The following is a 13,941-nucleotide window of genomic DNA, read 5'->3' on the forward strand; positions in this document are numbered from 1 at the left end:
TGTAGACAGGACCATGCTCCCCTCCAAATGTGGTGGGCTCCAGCAAATGTGGTGGGCTCCAGCTCAGTTGGCATGTCCAGTGGTCAGGGTTAGTTCAGCATCCCCTGGAGGTTCCCCAGTTCTGCCTTACGGATTCCTTTTTCTCACAGTCAAGATCAACCTCCACTCCTTCCATAAAGCAGCACTGAGATGCTCCCAAGCCAGTAGGACATAGTGGTTAGAGCAGTCATCCCCAAACTTCGGCCCTCCAGATGTTTTGGGACTACAACCCCCATCATCCCTGACCACTGGTCCTGTTAGCTAGGGATCATGGGAGTTGTAGGCCAAAACATCTGTAGGGCCGCAGTTTGGGGGTGCCTGGGTTAGAGTGTCGCCCTCAAGCTCGCTCTGGGCCAGGGGCTCTTCCCTCAGCAAAAACCTACCTCGCAGGGTTGTTGTGAAGATAAAATGGGGGAGAGGGTAACCTCCCCATGCTCCCCTCTCTTGGAGTTTCTCAAAGGAAGGGTGAGAAATGAAAGAAATTGCCAGGCCTCCTACAGTCTCAGTGCACTGTTATAATCTCTCCCAGATGGAAGCTGATGGGTTTTAAATCTCACCAACTTTGATTCAACACTGAACTCCTGCAGCCCCCTGACACATCCCAATAACAATAAAACATCCTTGTTCAGTTGGGAATCCACTTGCAGGCCATGCAGAAATAGACGGCGCCAATAATAGATGGTTCATGGGGTACAAGAAAGACCTTTGTTAATCATCCTTGGTTGCAGAGCCTCCAAAAACACTTTCTGCAAATCTAGCACACATTCCAAATAATTCCCCCCACAGAAACACACATTGCATTCACCCCTTGCTGCTGCTGCTTCCTCCTCTCCTTCCATTGCCCCTTCAGGCTCTCTAAATTGGTACTGTAAACTCTTTGGGGCAGGGACTTGTCTTTTACTTAAGGTACACTGTTGCCACGATATTAATAGTCCTCATACTATCTTATGGTAACCTCGGGGAGGAGGGTAATGCAGCCCCAACAGAGCCCTGGAATAAACTGGAAAGTGAAACATTATGTAGAGATCTGATGAGACACCAGATTTTCTACTCTTGTTCTGATGTCATGGAAGATATCCAGCAGAGTCCAGACAAAAAGTGAGGCAGTCAACTGGCCCAGGAAAGCAAATCCCTGGAGGCGGCCAACATTCTGAAATGCCAGAATTCCGATACTGTACCAGTTTCTGAGGAACAGATGTGCACATGCACCACACACAACTACAAACACCCAAATCAGTATTTGATTTTTTTCCCCCCGCAGGAAGGGAACCGTGCTAAAATGAATATATCCAAATTCAGGATTCCAGCATGAAATCTGAACAGGGAATATCAGCAAACGTTTGCAGTCTAAGCATGCCAGAAAACCATGGGGGAAAGGTGGAAAGGTATGAGCATTGCACCGAAGGAAAAGCTATTTGGGGAGGGGTATGATAAAGATCTCACCCAGATACAAAAGTGCTTCTCTTTCCTTAGAAAATGCTCCCTAGTCCCTACGTTCCCAGCCCTTTCCTACAAGCTGTCTCTTCTTCCCACCCACCCCCATCCATATTTCTCTTTGCTGTTCCTGCTTCCTTGGCACCAGCAGACCACCCCACCCCACCCCTTTGCTGGTTCCCTTCTGGGCACCTCCCCATCTTGCCCAACCCTTTTTGAAGGGCCCCTTGCAAGACAGTGCCACACCTGGACCATTCAGGTGTGAGGGGCCATGTTCTTTTCCCCACTTAGGGACTGTCAGAAATCTGGACCACTTTTCTGGTGTTTTTGGTGGCCGGGAGAAAGGTAGGCAAGACCCAGTTCACAGAATGCTTGACTTTAATGTCAAAACCTTAAAGGAAAGAGAGATGCCACACTCCCAGCTGAACAGAACCCTGCTTTCCCTGCATGGTCTCTATGCTTATCCACCTCCTAAGCACTTGGAACTTATTTCCGACTTGGAACAAGGGACCATGTTGGTGCCACCAGAGCTGGACTTTAGGGCAGAGGTCCAGGGCTCCACTCAGCAGAATGAGCAGGAGGGCCTCTGAATGCAGCAAGGCTGGGTTACCACATGTTGGGGTAAAGTAAGGTAAGTAATGCACATCAGCATCTAAAGAGGGGGGTTTCCATAAGGCCACTTACATCAAGAGTCTAAAGTGACTTAAAGTTGTCTCATTGAGCTAACATACCTCTAAGGCAGGCATCCCCAAACTGCGGTCCTCCAGATGTTTCGGCCTACAACTCCCATGATCCCTAGCTAACAGGACCAGTGGTCGGGGAAGATGGGAACTGTAGTCCAACACATCTGGAGGGCCGAAGTTTGGCGATGCCTGCTCTAAGGTAAAGCCCTCAAATCCCGTTGTCTGGGACCAGTCTGGGTCAGAGGTGCTTTTGGACAAAGCAAGGGTGCTAGTGGGTGGCACAGTCATCAAGAGGTCCATGTGGGGATTCTGGAAACGAGGTTTCCAGGAGTGCAGGGGAAGAACGTAGCGATGGTGGGGGACTGAGGCCAAGCCTCTGGGGATTGTGTCAAGGATGTGCGCAACTCACCCAAGTGTGGTCATGGTGACGATGGTGTACCAGAAGGCAGCCGGGATGCTGGTGAAGTTGGTGGACGCAGTGCCCTTCTCAGCATAGAACATAACAGTGGCGAAGATTATGATGGCCATGGTGAGCGAAAAGAGCAGGAAGCCCAGCTCAGAGGCACAGCTCTTGAGGGTGTACCCCAGGATCCTCAGCCCTTGCGAGTGGCGCGAGAACTTGAAGATACGGAAGACGCGGAACACCCTCAGCGTCACGAAGGCCCCGCTGACATTCTCGTTCTCTGGCATCACCAGCCCAATGTAATAGGGCATGATGGCAACCACGTCAATAATGCTCATCACACTCTTCATGAACTTGAATCGGCTTGGGGCGGCATAGAGGCGCATGAGATACTCAAAGGTGAAGATGAGGACGCAAGCTGTGTCCATGCAGAAGAAAGCCTTGGGGAACCGATCTCCACAGGGCAAGTTCTTCTTCCTCCCAGGAGAGGGCCGGCAGGGGATGGTCTCCACCACATTGGCAATGACTGACACGGCAATGAAAAACCCAGTCACATAATAGAAGACCAATGCCATGGTGCTGGTGTGGGGGTTCTCGAACGCTCTCCAGAGCTGCTGGCGGAAGGTGCTGTCCGGTGGCAGGCCGGTGTCGTTGGTCATCTCAGCTTCTTCATCCTCAGCAAGGCGCTCAGCATTCTCCTTCTTGCGGTCGCGGTATTCCTCGAGGCAGCAGTCGCCAATCAGCTCTGGGATGATGCCATAGAATGACAACTCTTCATCGAAGGCCTGTATGCACTCCTGGCGGGGGTAATGGAGCCTGCCAGTGCGGTAGAAGTTGAGGATATGGCGGAACATCTCTGGGTCGCGGTCAAAGAAGTACTCCTTGCTGTCTTCGTCAAAGAAGAATTCCTTCTCTGAGCTGCCTAACAGGGTATCCGGATAACGGTCCAAGGTGTTCTTCCAAGTCTGGAAGCGTTTCCCGCTGACGTTGACTACCAAGATCTCATCGCTGCGGCGTTTCTTGTCGGCAGGAGGCTTGGGCATGGGCTTCTTGGCCAGTGGGAGCCAGCCCACAGCTGCTGCCCGGGCAAAGGGCAGCCATGTCGCCACTCCTGCAGCCATGTTGCATACAGTTAGTAGATAACGGAACCTTTGCTAAAACGTATCACCATCCAAACTCAACTGTGATCTAAGTATCGTCCCAGGAAAAGCTTTTGATAAAGAGGGGTTCTCTGAAAGCCTTATTTAAAACGTTTCTTTGCTCAATTATTGTCAAGAATCAGTGGAGCAGAGGGCCCCAACAGAGGCATAGTCATCCAGTCTAGTTCTTGTCTCAGACATCAAAATCCGGGTCTACCCAAGAACGAAGGATGTTATTCTCCCCAACACAGTAATAGCCAAGGTCTTTTCAATGGATGTTAGCAAGCCCTGTGGACCTAGATGCCTCCCAGTCAAACAGCATCCAGGGTTTTTTTTTCCAGGGCAAGATGCCTCCTTTCTGTCAGTACTGATAACTTTAGGAGTTGTGGGCAGAGGTCAAAGGAAGGCAATGCAGGAAAGTGTGATCATGCTCTCCGCGGTCTCTCTGATGTTCAGCCCATGTGGCTCTGTGCATTGTGAACAACAGCATAAACTCCCCTCTGAAAATCTGCAATGTTGGAGTGTTGTATTCCTCTGCTGCTGCTGCTGCTGCTGCTGCTGCTGCTGCTGCTCCTCCACTAATTCTTTCTTCCTGGCAGGAGAGAGAATGTATAGGAAGAGAGAAAGTATTCCTGGTGTGGGAGCAGGGTCAGAGAAGGGGTTTCAGTTGATATGGTCACAGGGGTAGATTACACAATGCTGTGATAATGGAAAAAAGAGAAACAGGGAAGAGAGAGAGAGAGAAGTAAAACTATGAGAGAGAAATAATAGTGTGCAAGGCTGCAATTTTTGGACTGAATGCGGCAGTTCTGAAGTTATAAACTAGCCAAGTTTCAAAAGCTGAAAACAAGAAAGGTTTTATGTAAAATATCCATCACAGTAGCTGTTAAGGGATGAGCAACTTGAGACCCATAACCCCTCCTCTGTTTGGGGGCAAGAAATGGGGAGCCACGGACTGGACAGGATGATGGGATCCAGGATTCCTGTGAATGGGATCTAAGAGCAGGGTGGTTACTTGAGATCAGCTGCTTCTAAGTACAGTAATTCTCCCTCCAGTTCTAAGCTGATTTGAGTTGGAGGTTGGGTGGCTGGAGCCAGGGCTAGTTTCATATTGGGAAAGGAGTTTAAAGGGACATTTAAGGAAGGGAGTATGAGAGCAGTTAATAATACTGTGTCAAAGAAAAGAGCAAAGGTTTTGTCAAGAAGGAGTTTGGCAGAGCAGGAATTTGGCAACACAATAAGGAGTTTGGCAAAGCAAACTGCATGGGTGTCTGGAGTGTGAGCAGGGGCTCTCCCTGTGAGCAAGCAGGCGACCCCAGAGAAAGAGGGTGGAGAGGAAGGGGTTCAGGGTCCAAACAAACTTTCCCATTAACCCCTTGTCTCCTGAAATCTTTGACCCTCAAACCCTTTTCTCTACAATTTGGGTTGGCGAGGGCGGTAGTGAATCTACATCGCTTTGTAGACAGGAGTAAACAACGTGAAATAAAAAAAGAAAAAGAACACCCCCCTTCCCCAAGATTTGGGGAGCGTGGGATGGAAATTAAGAAAGGGGCAGGCAAATCTCTAGCACAGGGCGTGGAGGGAGGTGGCGAGAAATGGGGAGAAGGAAGCAATCAAGGGATGGGGAAGGGCAAATCTGTGGCGGTAAAGGGCCACATTCGGGGGAAGGAGGTGACCCCGTGTGGGGGGGGGGGCGAACCCATGGGACAAGGGCTCAACTGAAGAAGAAGGGCAGAGGGGAACATCCGTGGGGCGATGTGCCGCGGGTCGCTGGTCTCCATCCTCTTACCCCCTGGGTGCTGGCTCTCTGTCCCATTGGCAGGCAGCGGCGGAGCGTCCGCAAACCCCGGTGCGGGGCCAGGGGTGTCCGGCTGTGGGGTGCCGGGCTGCCGCCCGTGCGTGGGCGAGAGGGCTCCCGTTGCCCCCGACGGCGCCGATCCTCATCGCTCCCCTTGGCTCCCCCGTCTGACTGTGCCGCGCTGCCTCCCTCCCTCCCTCCCTCCCTCCCAGCGCCGCGTGTGTGCGTGTGAGTGAGGGTGTGCGTGTGTGTGCGAGCTGCATTCGGCAGGGAGGGGGCACGAGCGAGCGGTTGGCAGCGGCGAGTGGCTGCATCGCAGGCGGCGGAGGCGCGCACCCCAGGAAGCGAGCGCACCGACCGACCGACCGACCGACTGGGGACCAGCAGCAGACGGAGGGGAAGGAGGGAAGGGGAGACGCAGCCTGGGAGGGGGGCTGGGGGGGCGCCGGCGGGAGGGGGGCTGGACAGGAGGAGAGGAAATTGGTGGACCGGCGGGCAGACAGGTCGAAGTAGGCAGACAGGCAGAAGTTCAACTGGAGAACGCAGAGATGAATGTGAGAAAAGGGGGGTGGGCGGAAGAGAATCACAACGGGCAGGAGAATGCAGAAAGGATGGAGAGAGAGAAAGAGAGAGAAAAGAGAGAGAGAGAGAAAAGAGAGAGAGAGAGAAAAGAGAGAGAGAGCGAGAAGAGAGAGAGAGATCTGCAGGATCACGAAGACATTCAAGGCTGCAGCCTGGGAGTCGCGGGGCGGGCCAAGGAACAGCTCGGAGAAACGGAATAGCCGGAGAAGCAGAAGAGGACGACGCGAGAAACCCCGGCCAGGAGGGTCGAGAGAGACTTAGGTGGGCGAATTGGAACAAGGAAAAGCAGATCCACACACAGCCAGAGCAGAAAGGGGAGATGGAGACGCGGAAGACGAATGGAGAAAAGGGGGCGCGGGGAGGGCGGAGAAAGAAGGAAGCCCCGGCGGAGAATGCAAAAAAGAACCGCAGGCGAACTAACTTGGGGTCTTGGAGACCTGAGGGGCGAAAGAGAGGAGGCGGCCTCTCCAAGGCGCGAGGCAGCGACGGAGGGACCCAGGCGGCGCCCTCCTCCTCCTCCTGCCCTGGCTGCCTCTTCGCCCCTCGCCAGACAACATCCAGCTCTTCCCTTGGCGGGCCCGGGCAGCCGGGATTTCCCTTTGCGCAGCCGAGGCGACTTTTGATCGCGCTCCCGCCGCGCGCTGCCTTTATGAGCCTCGGCAGGAATTTCAAATTTGGTGCCACTCAGGATTGGGGCGGGGGGGGGAGGAGGAGGATCAGGGGAGGGAGGGGTGTCATCCGCACGGCGAGGGGAATGGGTCAGCTCCTCGTAAGGAGCAGCGGCGAGCCGCCCCTTTGGCTACCCCCCACCCAGCCCCACCTGCCGGCCCCTCCTGCGTCCTTTTCTGCACGGCTTCTCGCTTTAGGAGCAGCCTCCCGGGATCGTCCCGGGAGCGCCCCCTGTGGAGGCCGTGGGTAGCGCAGCCCTGCGGTACAGAGCCCTGATCGCTGCTGCCTGCAGAGCGCCGGCGGCGGCGTCCCATCCTAATAGAAAAGGCCGCCCGTGGAACGGATCTGGATTCAGCCAGGGAAAGTGGTAACCGGTGCCCGCTGGAGCCCCCCAGTGGACAGGCAGAGCCCCCTATCCTCCTCCCTGCTGAGTTACCCCGTGGCTACATCCCCAAGAAAAAACTGCAGCGGTTGTTGTAATGCCTGCCCCACAACTCTAGGGAGTAGGCAGGCAGTGCCACCCTCTGGATCAGACCCCCCCTGGGTGCCTCCCCTGGACAAAAACACTTCTTGAGGTGGGTGGTGGGAGTTCCATGTTCCTTATGCCTGCCTCAAAATCCCCTCCCTGCTCATCGAAAAATGACATAAAAGGGAGAAAGGCTAGGCAGAACTTCACCCTCTGAGATTCTAGGTTTCGTTTCTGTTTTTTATGTGCAGTGAGTTTTTATTGCCATGTGAGAGCAGCATCCAGAACATGCAACTCTGCCGTCTGAACTGGTACAATCGTGGGGAGAGCCTGGAAGTGTTGTCATTTGTTCCTGCTTAGTGGCCTGAAGTCCTGCCCTTTCTCACCTGGAATTAATAAACAACCCGAATTAACGATAACTAACGCAGAGAGGAACAATGTTCTCTTGTTTATTTGCTCACTGGTTATTATTCGTGGTTATTGTGGTGCGTGGATGATTTTAAGTTTTGCTACATTATTGGCTTTATGTTTTTAATGTATGTTTCTCTGAGTGCCTTCTGGCAGAAACAGCTACTCACAAAAACAATCAATTGATAATATATCACCATTTATGTACACCAACATCGAGGTGGGGGTGGGGAGTGAGACAGGTCCCTTCCCTGAGGTTATTACAGATGAACTAATTAGTGCCCCACCCCACCCCCTCTCTCTGGGCTCTCAATCACTAGCAAGAATTCCCACACCAGCCTTACACTCACAACCCACCCCTGGTAGTGGGGTTACCATATTTTTCCTGGTAAGGTGCTTGTTCCTTCAATGGGGGCAAAGCAGGCAATACATACTTTCAGAACATAATAAGAGCCCTACTGGATCAAGCCAAAGGTCCACATTAACTGGCGTCCTTTTTTTCAAAGTGGCCAACCAAATACTTCTGGGAAGCCCGCAAGCAGGACATAAGTGGAAGAACACACTCCCTATCTGTGAGTCCCACTAACTGGTTTTCAGAGGTATGCAGCAGAGGGAGAACATAGCCATAATGGGTAGTTGCCATTGACTGGCAACCCAGTCAGATGGGCGGCATGCAAATATATAATAATAATAATTATAACAACAACAACAACAACAACAACAACAACAACAACAACAACAACAACAACAACAGCCATGAATTTGTCTAACCCTTTTGGAAAGTCAGCAATGTTGGTGCCCATCACTACTTCTTGTGGGAGGGAGTTCCACAGTTTAACTATGTGCTATGTGAAGAAGGTGGCGCTGTGGGTTAAACCGCAGAGCCTAGGGCTTGCTTATCAGAAGGTTGGTGGTTCGAATCCCTGTGACGGGGTGAGCTCCCGTTGCTTGGTCCCAGCTCCTGCCAACTTAGCAGTTCGAAAGCACGTCAAAGTGCAAGTAGATAAATACCGGTAGGAACCACTACAGCGGGAAGGTAAACGACGTTTCTGTGTGCTGCTCTGGTTCGCCAGAAGCGGCTTTGTCATGCTGGCCACATGACCTGGAAGCTGTACGCCGGCTCCCTCGGCCAATAACGCGAGATGAGCGCGCAACCCCAGAGTTGGTCACGACTGGACCTAATGGTCAGGGGTCCCTTTACCTTTACCTTTTATGTGAAGGAGGACTTCCTTTTGCCTGCCCCGTACCTTCCAACGTTCGGCTTCACTGCTTGCTTCCAACACCCCAGTTGTGTCATTGCCAGGGAAAGCTCCCTAGTTCCTGTGGACTGAGTCATTCCACTTCATTCTTCTTTACCTGAGAGAACCCTTTCTGGACCATGCCAGTGAGGGCATATATATCCAAAGGCAAAGATAATGGCTCATTTGGTTTCCTTCAGCAGAGAGCTGAAATGTGAATTGGCTGGAGGAAGACAAGGAGAAGGTGGGTGTTGAATGGTGCTGGACAGCATAGCTGCCAAGTTTTCCCTTTTCTCACGAGGAAGCCTATTGAGCATAAGGGAAAATCCCTTTAAAAAAAGGATAACTTGGCAGCTATGCTGGACAGATCAGTAGAAATATAGGGTGGAGGCAAGGACAAAGAACCATACTGCCAGCCTCAGAAGCTAGGTGGAGGTCTGATTTTAAAAGCAAAGGTATTGGGAGAGAGGGTGGGAGGAGAGAGGGAAGGATTGTGTCAGCAGAATTTGATGCACAGATGGGTATACTTAAGAGACTGCGCTCCATCAATATTTATTTAGTTATTACACAAATCACCCCAAAACCCAAGTTCACTGAGCAGCAAACAAGTTAAACAACTTGAAAATAAAAGTCAGATAAATCACCAAATATAGTAACAACATATGAATCATATGACAAAAGCATGCTGAATATTATTTTAATTTTTTTTAGAGGTTATGTCAGAATTGTCAGTAGGGATTTGAACTGGGGACTTCAATCATTGTAAGTCATTTCCAGAAGAATAACTGTATTAGACTTTTGTAGGGAAAGCAACAGTCTTGTGGCACCTTTAATACTAACAAATGGATTACAGCAAAATCTTGGGTGAACTACAGTCCACAGTGTTCATGTTCTGCCTCCACAGTTGAAGGCGGTAAGTCTCTCAATACCAGTTAGTGGGAATCACAATTGAAGAGAGTGCACTTGTTTGTAGCCTTCCTGCAGATGTCTTGTTGGCCACTGAGAATAGGATGCAGGACCAGATGAGTCACTAGCCTGAATCAGTGAGAGTTGGCCACTTCACCCCCAAAAAGGGTATTTTAGAGCTGGAAGAAGTTCACAAAAACACAAGGACAACCAAAATGATCAAGGGGGGGGGGAGCAACCCAACTATGAGGAAAGGTTACAACATTTGGGGGAGGGTTAGTTTAGCAAAAAGGCGAATTAGAGGGGGTATGAAAGAGATCTATAAAAAAATTTTTAATAATAACTTTATTGAAGTTAAAATACATACACAAGCACACAAAAAGATACAAAGAAAACAAACAATTAAAGAAAAAATAAAATAAAAAATAAAAATAAATGAATACATTGATACATAAATACAAAGAAAAAACTAATGATACTGAAATAAAAATATTAATAACCATGATCAATGATAATAATAATAAATCATAATTCAATTAAGAGATCTATAAAATTATACAAAGTGTGGAGAAACTGCATAGTGAAAAGCTTTTCTTCATCTTTCATGATATTATTAGAATTTGGGGGCGTCCAATGAAGCCGAATGTTGGAAGATTCAGGACAGAGACAAAAAGTACTTATTTCCACAGCACATAGTTAAACTAAGGAACTTGCTACCACAATATATAGTAAATTGTATGGATTTAAAATAGGATTAGGCAAATTCATGAAGGATAAGGTTTTCCAATAGCTAGTAGCCACAATGGTTGTGTTCCACCTCTGCTGTTGGAGGCAGTATGTCGCTGGGTACCACTTGGTGGGAACTGCTGTTGCTGTTGCTGTGCTCAGGGTCTGCTTGTGGACTTCCTATGAGCATCAGTTTGACCCCTGTGAAAACAGAGGGCTGGGCTAGCTGGGGTCTGGACTGGATTCAACAAGGCTCTTCTCATGTTCATCAGATGCATGGAATAAAATAAAATAAAAATTCCTTCCAGTAGCACCTTAGAGACCAACTAAGTTTGTCATTGCATGGAATGTTATCCTGACTTGAAGACATTTTGCTGCCCAAGGTGAAAGATGTGGGATATAATCCATTGGGAGCAGTCAAGTACAACATTACCTGTTTTGCTAGAGTGGTCACGCAGGGAATGTTGGTCCAGCCAGTCGAAACTTCCTGTTCCTCCTGGCCTGGGGCATCTTTCCTTGCATGTGACTAGTGGATAGGTGTGACCTTTCCAGACCTGGTAAAAGGCCAGGGCATGCTGCCAGTCTCTCTCTTTTCCATCTCCTTCTTATCCTGCGAACTTCCTGGATGAAATGCTGGCTGCCAGCCAAGCAGCCCCCCAGGTCATCTAAACCACTGAGCAGGGCCGTCTTAAGCAGATCGCTCCGGTGCCCCCGCCCCGTTTCTTCCCGCAGCTGGTGGGCAGGCACAGCGTGGTTTCCGCGCGGCTCTGCCGCGCAGCGCCCCCCTGCCAACCCAGTGCCCCGCACCACTAGAATCAATGGGAAAGCCGCCCCTGCCACTGAGCCTAGGGCTTGCTGATTGGAAGGTCAGCAGTTCGAATCCCCATGACAGGGTGAGCTCCCGTTGCTCGGTCCCTGCTCCTGCTAACCTAGCAGTTCGAAAGCACGTCTAAGTGCAAGTAGATAAATAGGCACCACTCTGGCAGGAAGGTAAATGGTGTTTCCGTGTGCTGCTCTGGTTTTGCTTGGTCATGCTGGCCACATGACCTGGAAAAACTGTCTGCGGACAAATGCCAGCTCCCTTGGCCTGTAAAGCGAGATGAGTGCCGCAACCTCAGAGTCGTTTGTGACTGGACTTAACTGTCGGGGGGTCCTTTGCCTTTACCTTTTTTTATAAGTTTGTAATTTTAAGTCTGAAGCCTGCCTTCAGGGATCGCACTGTGCTCTGCCTGATTGTGAGTGAACTTTCTTTTTATTGCTTATGAATAAGACTGTGGTGTCTTTAGTCTTTTAGGAGGGATTCAAGGGGTCTTACCAGGAAAATATTAGAACACATTTCAATCTGGACAAGACAGATTGAATGGTGTATTGCCTTAAGAAACTCACACGAGTTTGCAACTAGCTTTATGCTGTGTAAAGGGGAATGCACTCTGCTAAGGTACTTGCTAGTGCAAGTTAGGAAGGATATTAATAAGCAATATATCCTCTCCTGCCACCCTGAACTTTCCCATAAAAGACAAGAGAGTGCCTTCTCCTAAGGAACATACAGAAGCCAAAAGGACTAGCAGTGGAACCTTGTTCCAGTACGGGTGGAAGGGCCTTCCACTGCACTCGAGGGCAGCAGGCCAGCATAGTGGGTGCAGGTTCGAGCCACATGGCACCCACAACTCTGGCCAGCCCCTGCATAACATCTGCCACCTGATGTAGTTGCCTCACTCTGCCTCATTATAGGGCCGGCCTATACCTATACAGTCATACCTTGGAAGTCAAACAGAATCCATTCTGGAAGTCTGTTAGACTTGGGAAAATGTTCAAACACCAAAGCGCAGCTTCCGATTGGAGCTTCCTGCAGCCAATTGGAGGCCGCGGAAGCCCTGTTGGATGTTTGGCTTCCAAAAATAGTTCGCAAACTGGAACACTCACTTCCGGGTTTGTGGCATTTGGGAGCCAAACCGTTTGAGAACTAAGTTGTTAGAAAACCAAGGTACAACTGTATATATCATAGGTGTGGGGGGGGGGGCAAGTGAGATAAGAGAGAAATGAAATGAAGGAAATACGGGCAATAACTTGCCTCAGCTGGGCCTAGAAGCTCTGGCTGCATCTACTGCTGGGCTCCTAAGATCTCCAAGGCCCCACCAGTCAGCACTGTATTTGGCCCATTGAGATATGGTCATAACTCTGGCACACAAGCCACAATATAATACGTGGCACATAAGTAATCCACTGACGATTTTTGCAAACAGAAGCTAAATGAAAAAAGAATACCCCCTGAGCATGTGCAGCAGAAGAAAGGTACGGTAAAGATTCAAGCTCACCTTTCCTATGATTCATGTCGGAATGTCTTGGTTTCTTCCAAAAGGCTGGGGGCCAAATGGCCAACAGAATGTATTAAACTCTGGGAGGTTGGTCGCTTATATATAGTGCTTTTTAGGGAACATTCGGAAATACAGTGTGTCCCAGATCCCCACTACTCTGAGGGCCAGTTTATTATACCACCGGCAGCATTAAGTGGTAAACTTTTCTTGGACTGCTGCACCACTTTGTGCTGCGGCCGTGCTTGGCATGGGGGGGTGGGGGAACCTCTTTGCACAGAGAGCCCTTTTCTCACCAGCTGCAGGATTTTCTTGGAGCTGGCAGGGGACTTCTGTAGGGTTGCCAGACTCAATAGAGGACAGGGGGCTTCTGTGCCTTTAATTGCCCTGCTCTCTTTTGAGTCTGGAAACCTTAAAGAGAAACCAGCAGACATGGGCGTACCCAGGAACAAAACTAGGGGGGGCAAGGGGAGGGGCCAAGGCACAGAAGGGGAGGGGCCACAAAGTGGACGGGGAAAGTGCAGTCAGAGGCGCCGGGCTGATGGGCAGAGGCAGAGCACAGCCCGACAGAGCGCACCGTGGCGCGACCTCCCTCCAGCTGGGAGATTGAGAGAGAGATTGAGAGAGAGAGAGAAAGAGAGATCTGGAACCGCGCAGACGCCCCTCTCTCCTTGCGACCCTGTTCTCAGCAACTGCCGACCCCTGCACGGTTTTGCATGCGGGCAGATGACGGAGCCAAGCTCCTCCCGCTGCCTCGCGATGGCCCAATTGAAAAGACCCTGGCCAAAGGCGGGCGCCTTTGTCACAGAGAGGAAAGCTGGGGAGGCGCCGGCAATAGTGCAGCCGCCGCTGCACCAGGAAAGGGGGCAGCAAGGCAGGAGTTCGCCAGGGCAGGAAGGCCCCCCTGCCGCACTCCCTGGTTCCCCGCCGTGCATGGCTTTGCCTGAGGGCGTGACGGGGAGCTGGAGGGAGAGCGCGGCGCGGTGGGCGGGAACGGCGAACTCGCGCTCCGCCGGGCTGTGCCCCTCCCTAGAAGCAGGGCTGGTGGGCGGAGGCGGAGCCCAGCCCAGCGGAGCGGAGCGCGAGTTCGGCGTTCCCGCCCACCGCGCCGCGCTCCCTGGTTCCCCGCCGTGCTTGG

General features: G+C 51.1%; 1 protein-coding gene across 1 annotated transcript; it reads right to left on the reverse strand.

Annotated features, from left to right (window-relative positions):
• Positions 1-2,561: 2,561 nt before the first annotated feature.
• On the reverse strand, positions 2,562-3,680 carry KCND1 (potassium voltage-gated channel subfamily D member 1). The gene has a single exon (XM_035141169.3). The coding sequence runs from the start codon at positions 3,678-3,680 to the stop codon at positions 2,562-2,564; it is 1,119 nt and encodes a 372-aa protein (XP_034997060.2).
• Between the last annotated feature and the right edge of the window lie 10,261 nt (positions 3,681-13,941).

This window comes from Zootoca vivipara, chromosome 15 (assembly GCF_965207765.1).
Source record: "Zootoca vivipara chromosome 15, rZooViv2.hap1.1, whole genome shotgun sequence".
NCBI classification, from domain to species: Eukaryota; Metazoa; Chordata; class Lepidosauria; order Squamata; family Lacertidae; genus Zootoca; species Zootoca vivipara.

Coding starts and splice junctions, on each gene's coding strand:
- KCND1 (XM_035141169.3), bottom strand. CDS start 3,680: ATGGCTGCAGGAGTGGCGACATGGCTGCCCTTTGCCCGGGCAGCAGCT.